The sequence below is a fragment of the Moschus berezovskii genome, chromosome 21 (assembly GCF_049115385.1).
Source record: "Moschus berezovskii isolate FMDL1 chromosome 21, NW_MosBer_1.0, whole genome shotgun sequence".
NCBI classification, from domain to species: domain Eukaryota; kingdom Metazoa; phylum Chordata; class Mammalia; order Artiodactyla; family Moschidae; genus Moschus; species Moschus berezovskii.
Genome location: NC_142480.1, coordinates 45914665 through 45931946, shown reverse-complemented (window position 1 = coordinate 45931946; position 17282 = coordinate 45914665). Strand labels below are relative to the sequence as shown.

The window sequence follows — 17282 nt, the reverse complement described above, 5'->3', positions numbered from 1 at the left end:
CAGTCCACGGGGTCGCAGAGTTGGATACGAGTGCACAACTCACATATATAACAATACATAATTTATATATAATTTATTTATTTATGTTGTTGCTTGCTCACTCATGATTTTTTTTTTTCCTAATGAAATTTCCTTCTTTTAAAAAAACAGTATCTCAACAGGGGGTACAAATACTTACTGTCACTTACTGTTCTGATCAGGCACATTCTATTCATGCTTCTAGGATTTTTTTTTAATGTTGATTTGTGCTTCCCAGACTGTTATATTTTCTGTTATCCTTTACAACATGTCAGATATATGTCCTATTTTTAACTCACAAAGTGGTAAACAAACACTTTCGCAAACACTGAAACTGCTATAGAGTCATAAATTAAAGTAAGACACTTGCCCATCTGCTTACAGGTCACGGTCTTCCACCGTTTTCTAGTCTGTCATTTCTATACACATATCTACACATACAGACACTTAAAAATCTTTGAAAATCTTGTTCTCCATCCTTTACCTTCTTTTTCATCCCCTGGTTACCACAAAAGTTGCTTATCAACATCAAACCGTTCTCCACTATTGCTCAGTGCTTTTATTCCTTTATCTGTCGTTAGTTATAATGACAGCTTCTAGCAGGACTTCTCCATTCTTGAGTTCTATTTTAATTCACTTCCTCTACTGAGTAACTTCAAACAGGATTCTCAGAAAAGATCTGCAGAACATGTTTTCCAGGACTTTACTGACCCATCAATCTTTGGCCAATCCTCCTGAATGAGGATGTGGCCACATATGAAATTACTGGGCCACATATGCTTTTGAGTCCGAGGTACCCAATGGGCTAATATTAATTGCAGGATTCTAAGATGCTGCGGCATGAAGAACTACTGGGAAGGGCTTTTCATCATCTCTTTCCTGTCCCTGTTGAATAGGGTCGGGCCTCAGCTCTGTTTACCATAACCGGAAACTATTAACAGATCATTGTTGCCACCTACCCAAGCCACTGTGTTGCTGGTTTTTCAGAGCAGATTCTCCTGGAGTAACAACTATTAACAGGACAAATTCAGGCCATACGGCCACTAGTCACACTTTTTAATCCTGTCCCACTACGTGAGAATTCATAGAAACATTTTCTAAATTCTGAAATGTGCTCATTTCTCACGTTTTGTGACACATGGAGTTCCCTATTCACTGACATTTTAGAGGAAAATTGGAAGGAAAGGGTCTCCAGTGCTTTCATTTCCAACAGCCTCTTCCCATAAGTTAACATGTCAACTAGCTGAGAACAGGCACTTGCAGACCTCCCCAATACAGGGGATTGACCTACTGACTGAACCTAAGTTAAAAATGGCCAAAGTTATGAGGGGTACTGAAGTTCCCTGATTTCATTCATTCAAATCTCTCCCCATTTCTTCTCCCATGATCAACTCTCCCTAATTCGTGAGATTTAGACTAAAATGCACATAAAACATTCAATTATTTATGAACATAAGTACTAGAAAAGGATAAGCCCCCCACCTTGTGGCTCACTAACAAAATGCTTACAAATTAAGAAATCAACAGGTCTGACTCTCTTATATGACTGAATGAATCTCTGAGCTTTTTAGCTCGAAGAAACTCTTAGACATTATCTTAGACCCACATTATTAGTTTTCAAATGAAGAAACTGAGGACCAGAAAGTTGATAAAGGTAAGTCAACTGCATATGAAAACTACAAATGTTCAGGTTTGTTAACTTCCACTTTCACTATAATCCATTATCTGAATGTATTTAAGTCTGATATGATCTCTACAGTAAACCAAGGAATCTATAATTTATTACAAACTAACACACAAAAAAAATTACAGTATTATAACTTATTATACTGCCCTAGGCAAATGTGTTCAGTCAAAAGGAAGTTGGAGAGTAAGTTCCTGTAAAAAGGGAGGTAAGAAATAACCAAGGTTGGTTTCACCTGGTCCCTTATTCCTGGTTCCATTATCCCCACAAACTGTATGAAAGGTTAAGCCCACAACTAAAGTAAATTTCATTATATCCCACAACTGTTTATCCAAGTCGAAGACATTTTTTCTCAAGGTAAAAAATCCTTTGAATTTTCTGATTCCACGAGTAAGCAATGGTTGTGGTTAGAAATGTAATCAATTACCTAGCACATTCAAAACTGCTATCACTACTACTTGGCCTGAGCATATACATATCCAGAAAGGCAATGAGAGGAAACAAGGGTCCCAGTATTGCACAGTGTAGATCCCACAGAAGCACCACGGTAAGAAAGCATGAATTTCAGTGCCAGGCAGTCTTTAAACTTAACAACAGCTCTGCCACTCAGTGGCTGGGTAATGTTTAAGATATCATCACATCATCTTCACTGCAGCATTACTGACAACAGCCAATGTATGGAAACCACATAAGTGTCCATTCACAGATAAAGATGATAAAGGATAAAGATGATGTGGTGCGCGCACACACACACACACACGAATAGTATTCCACCATTAAAAAGAATACAAACTTGTCACGTGCAACCACATGGATAGACCTTGAGAGCATCAGGAGATACGTCAGACAGAGAAAGACAAGAACAAATACTGCGTGATCTCACTTACACATGTAGACGCTTTAAAAAACAAAACCAAAAAAACAAGCATCTTACAGATACAGAGAACAGAATGGTGGTTGCTAGAGGCAAGGAGTAGAGGGTTGGCAAAATGGTTGAAGGGGGTCAAAAGGTACAAACTTCCAGTTATAAAATAAGTCATAGGATGCAATGTATATAGCATGGTAAGTAAAGTTAGTAACACTGCACTATGTAACTGCAAGTTCTTAGGAGTCAAAGTTAAAAATCCTCATCTCTCTCATATATACACAAATTTTCTAACTATGTAGTGTGATGGAAATTAGACTTACTGTAGTAATCATCTATATACAAATATAAACAAATATTTACACAATATGTACAAAGATAGATTATGTTGTATATGTGAAATCAATATAATGGTACACGTCAATTATACCTGAACAAAAACAAAGTGGGCAAAGAACATGAAAAGACATTTCACCCAAGAGGATATATAGATGACAAATCAGCTCATGAAAAGGTTCAACCTCAGAAGCTGTTAGGAAAATGCAAATTAAAACCATAATAACACATCAGTATACACCCAGCAGAATGGCTAAAAAAAGAAAAAACAGAAATAGTGATGATACCAAATGAGGGTTAAGATGTGGAGAAATGGATCACCACACATTGCTGGTGGGAATATGGTACACCTACTCTGGAACAATTTGATAGTTTCTTTAAAAATCAAACACATAAAAACCCTAGGACTCAGCAAATTCATTTCCGGGCATTCATCCCATAGAAATGAAAAACTTATGTTTACAGAAACACCTATACATGAATGCTTATAGCAGCTTTACTCACAGTAGCCCCAAACCAGAAAAAATCCAGACATCCTTCAATGGGTAAATATTTAAACAAACTGTGGTACAACCAATACCACGGAATAGGACTAGACAATGAGAAGCAAACAACCAGTGATGCATGCAACAATTTAGGTAAGTCTCCAGAAAACGATGCTGAAAAAAATCCAATCTAGAAAACATTCTATGCTGTTCAAGTGCATTTCTATAACATTCTTGAAATGACAAGTTATAGAAATGCAGGACAGTTAGTCGTTAAGGAGGAGCTGAGAGTGGGATGGAAGTAGGTGTTGCTACGTTAGTGCAACGCAAAGGTGCTCTGTGGTGATGGATTATATCCATGGTAACAGCCCAGCTGTGATGTCACACTACAGTTCTGCATGATAGTACCTTTGGAGGGATACTGGGGAAAGGAAGAAGAGAACGCTCCTTTTCTTTTTTACAACTGTATGTGAATCTACAATACCTCAAGATAAACGTTTATTTAAAGCACCAGTTGTAGACAGAATCCACAGAGATTTCATTGGAGTCAAAAACTTACCCAAAGCCCCACCCATCTATTGCACTTGTAAACACCACATTCCCCTGGTCAGGTGAGAAGTACAGGTGGGAGTCATCCGTGTCCTCCAAGCCGGTGCTCCAGTCATACACTTGCTCTCCTTGTTCAGAATTCGGGTTCACCTGGGATTCAGCCTCTCTCTCCGCTCTTTCTTCTAGCACTTTAGAAGTAAAAAGAGTTCCTGTGAGTGCATTAATCTAGGAGAGATGGCAAAATGGCAGAAGGTCATTCGGATGCATGGCACGCCCATGACAGGAGACACACTGTCTAACCCTCCTTAAGTCTAGACTCCTAAGTCACAGTCTGAAATCCTATGAAGCCCATGAGGATGGAACTGATGTTTATAGCAATCATTAACTTACATGTTATCAGCCACTTATTTCAATACCCAGTAAGGCTAAATCGTAAGGCTTTTGGAAGGTCATTTCTTTTTTTAACGCAAACACTGATCTGTCGTATCTTCAATTTGTTTTTCAGTATGAGGGCCAGGTGTCACTAGAACTCCTGGTTTCCAAGCCCTACAATCTGAGTTTATGACTTTTGTCAACTCCCTCTCTGTTTCTCATGTCAGATGTTTGAACTGTTCCCCCGTCTCTTCAGGCCCTCTTCCTGACCTCTAAGTCCCAAAGATTCTCACTCCTAGGTGACCAATCTTATTTCCTACCTCAGAGAGAAAACGGAATCTACTGTTCAAAGATCCTGCAGGCCCCCCATCATCCAACCTGTAAGTCCATCTGTACAAACACTGCGGGGTCTCCTCCTTCCGCGGCAGGGCAGGAGTATTCCACCTGTACCGTGCCTGACTGTCTCTTCAGGGAACTGGATCCACTGACCCAGACTTTCTCACTGATCTACCTTTATCATTTCCTTCCTGTAGCAAACAAACATTCTCAACATGGCCTCATCAATGGTGCCCCACTGTCTTGAAAAGGACATTTCAAACCTCCATGCATGGCATACAGGGTTCACCAGAATCTAAACTGCAATCCTTCTTTTCCCATCTCTTATCACTGCTGTACTTGATCTAGTTCTTCAACTGTAACCAATAATTTACATTTTTTGAATGAAATCTGCACTGTGTTTTCTTTCCTTTACAAAATGACTCTGCATATCTTATTTCTTCTCTCTTGAAGGCCTTTGCCATAATTCTCCCCTGGCACACATTACCTTCCTTCCATCTCGAGACTCCTATTATAAGACTCTCCCTAACTCTCCCCTTCCTATTGACCCATTCTGGGTGAGGCAGGCCTCATTTATGTTCTCAAATCATATTTAGGGTTTGTCTCATTGTTTCCCAAACATCTTTTACGTGTTTTTCTCCCCTACCCCACCGTGAGATCTTTGAAGACAGGGACTCTGACCTGTCTGTCTTTCAATCCTGAGCATGAAGTAAACCTCCGAGAACTCATTTACTCAACATACAGTTACGGTAATGTCTGCTGCATAAATGAGTGAACGAAAGTTTTGGTAAAATTTCACCCAAATACAGGTAATAAAAAAAGCCAAAGAGTTTCCTAATATTGGCTTCACTTAAAAACCCAACCACAAGACTTTAAACGAGAGAACATTAAGACCTACTGTCCAAGTTTTCTATTCCAGGATGCCCCCAGGAGCTGGAGGCGACTCCTGAGATGATGCTAGCTCTACTGCCTCTGCTGCGGTATGATGACTTCAACACATTTAAGTGGATTTTCTGCAGCAAAGCCTCATACTCAGCCTAGCAACTTCCTTACAACTCTCCTTTGAGCCACCGTTCTTAAAGTACTGAAATAAAGGATAAAATACCTGTTCTAATATATTCTTGAGGTGAGAGTAGGCCTCCTGTGGGGTGAATTTCAGTTCCACTATCAAGCGATCTATCTTATTGATCACTAAAACAGGACGGATGTTTTCGAGCCAGGCTTGCCGCAGAACTGCCTGTGTCTGATTAAAGCAGAAAAGAAAATGTAAAGCTCATGATTTCAATTAAAGCACATGAGAAAATCCTGATTAACAAGTAGCTTATTTTCGTCCTCCTCTATCACATACAACTCAGACCATGCCAGTCAGGCACAGGTATTCATTAGACAGTCAAAAATATATAACACAGAAGCAAAGAACTGCAGGCAGGAAATTGTTCTTGCTTTTATGGAACTGACAATTTATTCAAGAAGGATAAATAAAAATTGTGTACAAGATAGTAAGAGTTTTGTGAAATTAAACACACATGAGAACACACAGTTTGTTGAATAATCATTAAAAAAAAAACCAACCACTCATGCTATAACACACAGGTGGAAAAACAGAGTATGTCCCCAGAAGCTCCCTGTGTACACTTTCCTGATCATAAACGACTTCTTAGCATTAACCACTATTCAGCTACTTTGAAGTCACGTCTGTTAATTTAACTTGTCAGGACACCCAGCACACTACATAGACTAAGGTTTTGCTTCTCTAGATGCAGGACCTGTGCGCTTACAGGAAATCAGAGAAGTTACAGAATAAGTACAGCACAACTTCCCGGAATGATCAGATTTCCTCCATTCCTACAAGAAAACCTTATTTCACTGTGCTCTGCTTTACTGTGCATCATAGATGCTGCTTTTCTTTTTTTTAACAAACTGAAGGTTTGTGCAACTCTGCATCAAGCAAGTCTACTGGCATTCCAACAGCATTTGTTCACTTCTTGTTGTTCTTTCAGATTTCGGTAATTCTCATGATACTTTATATTTTTCATAATTAATATAGTTGTGATCTGCCATCAGTGATCTTTGATGTTACTATTATAACTCAATGAAGGGTCAGAAACGGTTAAGTATTTTTTAGCAATAGAGTATTGTTTTACTCAAGGTATGTATATTTTTTTAGACATAATGCTATTGCCTACTTAAGAGACTTCAGTATAGTATAAACGTAACTTGTATATTCACTGGGGAACCAAAAAAGTCACACGACCTGCTTTACTGCAATATTCACTTTACTGCAGTGGTTCAGGACCAAACCTGAAATATCTCCGAGGTATGCCTGTAATGTAAGCTTTTTACTCTTCTTTTTAAAAATCATTAAAACAAACAATGGTACAATAAGGAGGACACAAAGGTGACAACACTTTTAAAGAAAAAACATAAGGTTTCAAAGAAGAATTATTTTAAAAACTGAGATTAGAAAGCTACTCTGTTAAGTAATAATTATTTTTCTTCCCTCACACAATTCATTTCTCATCTAGATTTTTCCAAAGAAGGCTATGCTATTGTCACAGACCCTTCTGTTTTTAGAAAAATAATTATTACTTAACAAGAAAGTTGTTTTAATGAGTCTATGCTATTGTTATTTTAATCAACTGCTATTTTAATAAAGATATACATATGTATCTGAAGAAAGAAAAAAGAAAGCAAGCCACTCTGAGTTTCATGCTGACCAGAGCTGTATGTTCACTCTGGCCTCAGGGAGAACTATTTGAACTTTGGTGGGAAAGGTAAGAAAGTGCAGATTAAGAGTCTGGAAGAGAGGGCAGGAAGGGAGAGAGTGTGTGTAAATGTGAGGGGCCTGCAGACTGAGAAACCCACAGAAGAAGGGCAGAAGCAGCTCAGAGTTTCGCTGTCAACCACCCCTCACAGTTGAGAGATCTTTCACTGGAGGAAAGCCCCCAGACCCCGCCACATGCCTCTCTCATTTCCACTGAGCCCCTCTCCCAGAGAATACCACAGGCATGTCAAATACGTTAAAGTCACTCTCTCTAATATCCCTTCAGAACTTGGGTGACTTAACTCCACCACAGACTGGAACACTACGGAATGTGAAATGGAAAACTAGCTTTCTGGTGTAACAGGAACGTCTAAAGTGCCACGTCGTCATTGATGGTCACTGCCTCCTCTCCCGCTGCCTTCTCTAACTAGTTAAACATTTCCAGGCTACCATCCACTACCTGCGGGCAGACCCCTTCCACAGCGTCCACTACGATGATGCACCCGTCACAGATGCGAACAGCCGTGGACACTTCTGAGGAGAAATCCACGTGGCCTGGAGAGTCTATTAGGTTAATCAGGTACTCCTCATCGCCTGAAATGAGATTTGAAAACACATACTGAGCAGTGCAGGTATGCAACCCTCCTCCGCAGGCGACTGAGAGCAGGAGAGCTTCTAAGAAATGACTGAAGAAAAGCTCTGTCACATAAAACAAAAGCTGTGAGGTTCTTGAAATCATTCAGCATTTTCATAGCCCAACCCTTCATTTCATTTTAGCTTTCATGCTAAAGCTCCCAAAAGGGAAGAGATTTACCCAAGGTCACAAAAGCAGTCACAAGTCAGAAACGTACCCAGGTCTATCTATCAGCTTTGTTACTTCCTGTAAAGGTCACAGGTGTCTCTAGACTTTGCAACTGGGGAAACAACACTTGTCTGTTCATCCGGCTCAGAATCAGAATAAGAAACCCTGGAGTGAGAAAAGACTGATGGTCACTGTCTGGAACCCATGTAAATGTCCTAAGCCTCGGCAATCTACTTGGAAATTCTCTATGTTCATATGACCCTAGACAGAAAGTCAGAGATCAAGGACCAACTATGCTTCACTCAATTTCACACTGCAAACATGTGCCATTATCGTAAAGCACAGGGCCTGCTGTCAGAGTCACTGAAAGAGTAATAGCGGTACACTTTTGTCTAAGTCTTACACACAAATACACACAATTTAAGATGAGAGGCTTGAACACGCTTAAAAGTTGACAGCACCAGGACACAGGATGGAAGTCCAGAGCACAAGCCTTTCAGTGTGATAGCAGGCAAGCAAAGATACTAACTATATTTCACTTAGAGGGGTAGTGGCAAATAGCTGAGAGAATTTCCCTTTTCTCTGTACAACAGAATAGACAAATGTCTGCTGAGATTGTAGGGGAGGGGCTGAGAGGTGGACTTGAAGAGACAAGAGGGTTTAAGAGCGCTCCAGCGGGAGAGAATGAGCAAGGTCTGACAGAGGACACACGGAAGTCTGCCAGCAGCCCAACGACCAGCCGAGAGCCGAGCCCAAGGGTACGAGGCAAATGTGTAGAGTCAGCTCTACCAAGGGTTAGAGTTTTACTGGGAGGACAGGAGGCGAAGACAGCAGATACACTGAGGGCCTCAGCGAGACTGTCAGAAAAAGACAAGTCTGGATAGCAGGAGGCAGAGATGAAATGAAGGATGCCAATGGGGCGCAAGAGACTGAAGGGCTTCCTGAAGTCAAGTGGGTCCCTTGCTACACAGGTGAGAGAGCTGGAAAAGTAAAGGTCGTGCAGAAGGGAGTATTTAAATGGGAAATATCAGAAGACCAGTAAGGGGCGATACTAAAATGCGGAAAGTAGCCATGCCAGTGGGTGGGTGAAGCAGAGGGATACAGCACTACTGCTGAGAAGCCAAGTGCAAGCTGTTGGAAGGGGTCATTTTTCAGACACAGGAAAAGCTACCTTGGTGGATTTGGGTAAAAAGGAAAATGATGAACTAGGTGCCAAAGTCACTAATGAATGGCGACCAGGGACTGTAACTGGAAGTTGAGACGGTGAGAAGGGGTGGAGAATAACTGGACAGATGGTAAGAGGCTCGAAGGAGATGGAGTTTTAAAGCAATTGTGGAAGAACTGAACTCTGAACCAGAACCAGGGAACAAGGAGAAGGGTGATCCCATGTTCTCACCCAGGGACGGACAGAGTATGACAGTATAAACAGCATTCACTCAGAAGAAGGACAAGAGAGCAGTGACTAGAAAACAGCCAGGCAGGGGGAGGAGGGAAAACTGCCAAAAGACGCTGAGGACGGAGGGACATGTTTACCCTGGAAAGTTTTCAGAGAAAGGCGTGGGCAGGAAGGGCGAATAGTGAGGGGTTGAGGGCAGGTACAAGAAACACGGGGACAAGATGCCTGAGAGGCCAGATCACGTGACCTCCATTTTGGGCAGCGATCAAAGACGAGAGAGATGGGGGTAATGCCACAAGAGATGCCCGTAAGGAGCCAGAGCAACCCCTGGTGGACAGCAGAGAATTTCACTGAAGGGGGAATCAGTGGTGGCCTGGACTGAATGACTTTTGAGAGACTCCTGGTCCAAATAAACAGGCTGGAAATGTATTAATAATTCCTTGGTTCCCAGGACCCCTGAAGTAGGAAATGGCTACCCACTCCATTATTCTTTCCTGGAAAATCCCATGGACAGAGGAGCCTGGAGAGGTACAATCCATGGGGTCACAGAGAGTCGGACACGACTGAGCACGCATTCATTATGCAGGACTACTGCCACACGCTAACCACTCTGTCTCTGGGAAGGTCTCTTAATCTCTCTGAACTCCGTTATGAACACATGTAAAACGAGGAGAATCTCCATTTCCCAGGATTGCCATGAGGGTTAAACAAAATCACGCAGATGAGACACGCAGCTCACAATCAAACCGTGGTGCCCCCATCTTCTCCGATCTTGCATCATCTGAACGCTTCACAAAGTACAGCATTCACCATCTTTAGAGGAAAAAAGTCTGACCTTTAGTCAAACTAGGCACAATGGAAGCCCATCCTCCAAGCCTGGTCCCAAAGGAAAAAGACAGTGATCAGAAACACGAATGAATGTTTACGTGTCTGAAAGCGACAGTAGCTACTGATACGTGCCAGCCTTGTGTGCATCTGGATGGCATGAGTCAGTGTCCCCAGGGCCCAGTCTTAGAGATTAAGACCAGAGGGTCACAGAGCTGAAACCCTCTACTCGCCCATAACCACAGACCCCTGGAGGTGTTTGCCTAGTGGCTCAGATGGTAAAGAATCTGCCTGCAATGTGGGAGACCCAGGTTTGATCCCCAGGTCGGGAAGATCCCCTATGAACAGAGGGGGCTGGCAGGCTACAGTCCATGGGGTCACAAGGTGTCAGACACAACTTAGTAACTAACACTTTCACTTCCTGGAGGTGTTTACAGAGGGGTGAACTTACAAGTGGATCTGTCTGCAGACAGCCTCCACATCCTTGGTCTCCACATGTGGAGCACATCTAAGCTACAGTATGGCTGCCCCTTGGGTAAATACTGAGTGTCCCCCTGAACCAGGCTGTCAGCTAGCACATATGCCTGAAGTACAGACTGAAAGCCTATTAGTGAAAGCCTACTACAATCTGCTCTATACTGTACTTTACCATTTTTCAATAATTGCCAGTTTTTTAAAAAACTAGATGAGTTTACCAAAAATCTGGATGCTTTTTCTTGAAAACAAAACAAAACAAAACAGAAAAACACAGGGCATCTATCAGTTGGAGCTAAAAAGCACTAGCTACCCCAGGTAGAGGGGGTGTTTCATGGTGGACCGAGTCTATTCTCTGGCTCACAGCAGTCCCACCAGGACGGCCTCATTCATGCAGAGGTGCTGATGCCAGCACCACACCAAGAACTAATGATACAGTACTTAATAATCAAATGAGACTGGTGTTGGACTAAGTAGTTACCTCTTTGTGGGGGGTGGGATTTAAGTTAGAGACCTACCTCTCAGCTTGCAAGCAGACACATACACACGCACAGTTATGACAGGATTAAAAGCAAAAACATAAAGTAACTGGGGGTCAAACTAGAGTAATTTTTATTTCAATCTTGTGTTTTACTGCAAATTTTCTACAACACATATAAAACTTGTAAATTTTTAAAAAATTTTTAAACAGAATGAAAACTTCATTTTAGAAGTTCTGTGATAGCAATTATTTGTTCACAGGTATAAAGAGTGGCTGCTGCTGCTGCTGCTAAGTCGCTTCAGTCGTGTCCGACTCTGTGCGACCCCACAGACAGCAGCCCACCAGGCTTCCCCGTCCCTGGGATTCTCCAGGCAAGAACGCTGGAGTGGGTTGCCATTTCCTTAAAGAGTGGCTACAGAGTAGAAATGACAACAGGCCTTCTAAGACTGTTTAAAGAACAGTCCATGAACTTCTAAACTCTTCAAGTTCATAAAAATAAGGAGAAATAGGGAAAAAACTGACCACTGAGCCATTTGCTGAATCACAGAATTAGGACATACTCTTTAAAATGTGAGAGGTAGTTTTTTAAAAATTAAGGCATTACTTTAAATACATTGGGAATTCATGTACTTAAGAGCTTCAAAACTGGTTTAGTTCAAAACCGTTTTAAAGACTGACCTCAAAGAGAAGAGTCATGCCCCACACAGGACAACCCTTGGCATTAGTGTCACTGACATGACCCTGTGAAGGATAAACCACAGGGCAGTCTATCAGGGAAATGAAATACCTCTTTATTACTTCTTCTACTTATCAAAACTCACATGTTGTGTAAAATTTCCACACAGTACAAAATAAATATTTTGAAAACTGTGAGTTTTCACATAATCCAGTCCCTGATAATTATGGTTAAGGTTTTGGTATGCAGCCTTCCAGACACCTTCATCTACATACTTAATATATTCTTCTCATCAAAACACCTTCGTGTCTTATAAGTATTTACTCTGCAATTTGCTTTTTGTCTCTGACTGTCTTTTCTGTATAATCACACAGTTGTTCAAACAGCTGCAGAGCACTTCAGAGCATGGATCTATCAGTCTACTTAACTATTTTCCAAAGACAGACACTAAGGCATTTTTTTCATTGATACAGACATTAGGGTGAATATCAATGAACACACATCCCACATGCTCGTATGACTATGTCTGTCAGGCAAATCCCCAAAAGTATTACTGTCAGAGTGGCATCCTGATCTGCGGATAAAAGCTACAGTGACCATAGCAATGCAGAGTCAAGTAAATAAGACTCTAGATCAAACAGGTAGGCCAGAGGGACAGAACGAGGACCCAGCAAGGAAATGGGACGATAAGATTGAGCCAGCAAGGTCCTATGACTCCAGACCTTCCCAGAGAAGATATCTCCACAAGCACCTGGGTGGACGGGGACAGGTGTGAACTGCCAGTGCGTCTGCCCTCAAGCCAGTCAGAGGTCCCCATCTGTACCCAAGTTTGGACAGCCTGACTCTGATCTGAAAATTGATCATCTGGAAAGGCCAGAATGAAGTTTGTGGAAGGTAAAGCAAAAAAAACCTGAGGCGTGAAACTGACTTGGAAAGAGAAAGGAAGACACAAAAGATACGAAACCGCTGTTCTATAAAACGCAGACTGACTTACCTTCCGCATAATGCAGTGAGATGGCACTGGATTTCATAGTGATCCCTCGGACCTGTTCATCTTCTCTGCTGTCCATGTACCTCAACTGTAAAAACGCAACCTTAACGTTAAAACAACTGATGTGGACTTTTGTTTTAAATATTTAAATTTTTAGGCTTATTATTGCCGTGAAGTTGTTCATTAGGTCCCACTATTATTACCTTTTAAATCTCTGCAGCATTTTTCTTGCCTGCTGCTGCTAAGTCACTTCAGTCGTGTCCGACTCTGTGTGACCCCAGAGACGGCTGCCCACCAGGCTCCCCCGTCCCTGGGATTCTCCAGGCAAGAACACTGGAGTGGGTTGCCATTTCCTTCTCCAATGCATGAAAGAAAAGTGAAAGTGAAGTCATGTCCAACTCTTAGCGACCCCATGGACTGCAGCCTATCAGGCTCCTCCGTCCATGGGATTTTCTAGGCAAGAGTACTGGAGTGGGGTGCCATTGCCTTCTCATTTTCTTGCCTAGTATCATGTATTTCTTTCTCCTTTCCTTTTTCCTTGATCAGTTTTTAGATATTTATCAGTTGTAATGCAAGATAATCATACAATGTCTACATTGCTAGTAATTCTTTTTAAATTAATAGACTTTCTTTTCAGAGCAATTTTAAGTTTCTAGAATAACTGGAAAGTAATGAGGTTCCTAAGTACTTCTACACACAGTTCCCTATTATTTACGTCTTTCGTTGTGTGCAGTGTGGTACATGTTACAATCAATGAACCAATATCAATACGTTACTATCAATTAAGGTCTATAGTTTACATTAGGATTCACTCTTTAAATGTATAATGACATCTCCATCATTACTGTATCATATTTGTTAGTTGTATGAATCTTTTGAAGAACAAATTTGGCTTCTTTGATCTTTTCTACTTCATTAATTTATGCTTTATTATTTCATCTACTTATAGGAGGGTTATTGTACTTGTTCTAACTTCTCAAGTAGGAAAAATAAAAGCACTTTATTACTTTATTTCACCCAGTTTTTGAAGCCTCCTCTAGACAGTATCGTGGGCCAATTTCCTCGGGATACAACCTGCCTCAAAGGCCCCATTCTTCCTTTAGTATCTCAGGTCTACTTTTCAAACTCAATTTTGCTTCTCCATCTCCTCTTCTCTGTATTACCAATCACTGGATAAATCCTGCTGACTATATCTTAAATTCACTGAAGGAAGGAATATCTTTATTTTTCTACTACAGATAAATCATTCCAAGTCCTTTAATTCACAGCTAGAAACAAAGGTCTCTTTCATTTCCTAAAACACGATTTTCCTCACGACCCTCATACTTAAGAAGCCTTCTTTTGGTACTCAGGTTAGCCTTCAAGATCGTCATAATCTGATACATTTTTTTGTACCAGCACATTTTTCTTTCTCAGTAATTGCTAGGCAAATGTTCCACTCAAATCAAGTGCAACCCACAAATTAGCCTTTATCCATTTTATCCGCATTATTTCCTGCTGTGAAGCATCTATTCCACCTGTGAAATCTTCCACAATCGTGCCAGGTTATCATCTGACTTGCTGCAAAAACTCATTCCTGCACTTATAAAATATTAATATAAACTAATATAAAAGCAATACAGAAATAACTTTTTGTCCACAATCTATTTTGTCTTGCTAAACGGACTGCCAGTCTCTTAGATGCAAGAACTATGCTCGATACTTTTGGGGTCTTTATGAACACAGCAAATGCTTCATCGCATTGTAGATTTGCTAATACTTATGGAAATACAAGTTTATATCAAATATAATAACATACCTTGCCTGCCAGGCGGCTGGAGATGATTCCATTGCTAGATATAAGACAGTCAGCCAGAGTAGTTTTTCCTGTTAAAGTAACAATATTAATTTAAATAGACTTCTTTTCTTAAAGGGGGAGGTAGGTAGATTGCATCTACATATTTAACATTTAACCATAAGAACTGCTTTACCAAGTATTTCCTATTTACCTACAGTAAGTGAAAGAAGACACATGAGCATTTTAACTAGACTTTTGAACAGTGCACTGTCTGGAGGGCAAAGATTCTAGCACTCCACAGTGCTATAATCTGTATCTCCAACCCTATGGATCAACCTCACTTTAAAAGCTGTCCAATAACTTTTTTTTTTTATTGAGGCATACTTTACACAGGGGCTTCCCTGGTGGTTCAATGGTAAAGACTCTGCCTGCCAATGAAGGAGACGTGAGTTCAATCCCTGGGGGTGGGGAAGATCCTCTGGAGAAGGAAATGGCAATCCACTTCAGTACTACTGCCTGGAGAATCCCAAGAACAGAGGAGCCTGGTGGGCTACAGTCCAGAGGTTGCAGAGTCAGATACGACTGAGCAACTAAACAACAATCCTTATCCTAGTGCCTTGCTGGCAGGAAGGGGTCTTTAAGATACAGCAGAGCCTATCTCTTCACTTTTATCTCCTCCTCCCTCACTTTCAGGATGGTATACAGGTTTTATTTCACACTCCCACCTCTTATCACTTTGCTGTGACTGGGTGAACAAAAAGCAGTTTGAAACCAAGAGCAGGCTTAGCAGGAGGCGATGCTGTGGTATGAAAGCCATGTTTGTCGGGAGCTAAGTACCATGGATCAGCCCACCTTGCCCTCGTGTCCCAGCCTCTGGTCACATACATTTCTTTCTCCCCTTCTGACACTATTCCCACTTGAAATGAGTGTCCCCATCTGCCATCTTGAATCACCCTTCAGGGTGCATCTCTAATACTAATTATGCTATAAAGCCTTTTCTTAACCCATTCCGAGCTTCCTGACTCTCCAGCTCTCTCAACCCTTATCATCTACTTTTTGCCTGTCTCACTTTGTGTTGCCTCAACCCCCAAATCACCTCGACAGCTAAGGGGGTGCCCTGTTCATAAATTTCTACCGTCTGACATAGAAGGCAAAGAACCCTGAACTTAGAACACAAGTTCTGAGAATATTATGTTAAGACTACAGACTTGTTATATTAGAAAGCCATTTCAAAAATAATTGATAGTTTAACAAAAACTCAACTTCTCATTTAAAAACACAGTATACTATCTAGAAGAACACCAATCCCTAGTTGGCTGTGTTCTACCACATCAAACTTTTAAAAGAAATAAGACTTGCAACTTAGCATCACTCCAATGACACGTGTGGAGACACAACCCCTTAATTACTGAAAACAAGCTATTTAGAAAGGGCACTTACCATGGTCTACGTGAGCCAAAACACAGATATTCCGAATGTTAGCAGTGTTTTTCTGGAGCTGAATCATCTTATCCAAACTGTTGAGCACCATGGTCACTTATTTCCTGTGACTAAAAATTAAAGACGCATTACAAATGACTAAAGATCGGGACAATAAAAAAGGGTTTTTAATACTGTGAACTGAGAAGATGTTCTCAAGTTCCTTCAAGTAAAAACCCAACAAACCGCTTATTAAAGGCAGATACCCACCCAGACCTAAGTCCAATTTGAGCACTTCAGCAACTACCGTACTACGACTGTGGATTTTACTCGTCCTTCCGGATCTGCGATGAATCAGAGCTCCTTAGGGCTGGGTGCCCAGTGACACCAGAAACTCTGCCCTGTACTCTGTACTGGGGTGAATTTCCCCTGTTCAGTGATGACGTATCGCAAGGGTCGCAAGCAGGAGAGAAGATGCTGATATCTCTTCTTCCGCTCCTCGATCTTTTTCCAAGTCCCTCCTCCTATCACTCCAGCTTGCTTTCACTGGAGGGGAAACATTCAGCTTGATGATTGCTACGGAGCCCGAATAAAGTTTTGGGTCACGTGCTTATTTGCTGAGCAGGTGCAATGAACGTCTTTCATTCCTTCCCACACTGGGGAAAAGAAAAAATAAACCCTCATCTCCACCTTCCCTTCTTCATCACTCCCTTCTTTGAGGACTCCGGGTCCACACTGAAAAGCAGTCGGGCGCGAGCGGACACTAAGCTTGGACTGCAGCCGCTCCCAGCCCGGGTTCGCCCCCGGCCCCGCTCCGCCGCCGCGGCACCGGGTCCCCCCACCGCCTGGAGCTGCCAGAGGAGGACGCCCAGCGCCCTGCGGGCCCGCACTCACCAGCTCCCGCCGCCCAACTAGTCCCGCTCGGACCCCGGCGCCGACCACACCACGCAAGTCGCAGGCACCCACAACTAGGTGTCTCCCGAAGACCCGTGCGCCGGGGGCGGGGCTAGCGACGCACGACCTTTGACCCGC

The 17282-nt window shown here is 41.9% G+C and overlaps 1 protein-coding gene across 1 annotated transcript in view; it reads right to left on the bottom strand.

The window, feature by feature from the left end:
• The window catches only part of EFL1 (elongation factor like GTPase 1), a 112839-nt gene extending 95582 nt beyond the window's left edge, over positions 1-17257 (bottom strand). The window contains exons 1-7 of the mRNA XM_055417902.2: positions 17145-17257; positions 16272-16381; positions 14853-14920; positions 13058-13142; positions 7870-8003; positions 5751-5888; positions 3948-4162 (exon numbers count right to left, since the gene is read on the bottom strand). Of these exons, the coding sequence (XP_055273877.2) occupies positions 3948-4162; positions 5751-5888; positions 7870-8003; positions 13058-13142; positions 14853-14920; positions 16272-16362 (731 nt within the window). The 5' untranslated portion in view covers positions 16363-16381; positions 17145-17257. The remainder of the gene's footprint in view (positions 1-3947; positions 4163-5750; positions 5889-7869; positions 8004-13057; positions 13143-14852; positions 14921-16271; positions 16382-17144) is intronic.
• Positions 17258-17282: the final 25 nt, after the last annotated feature.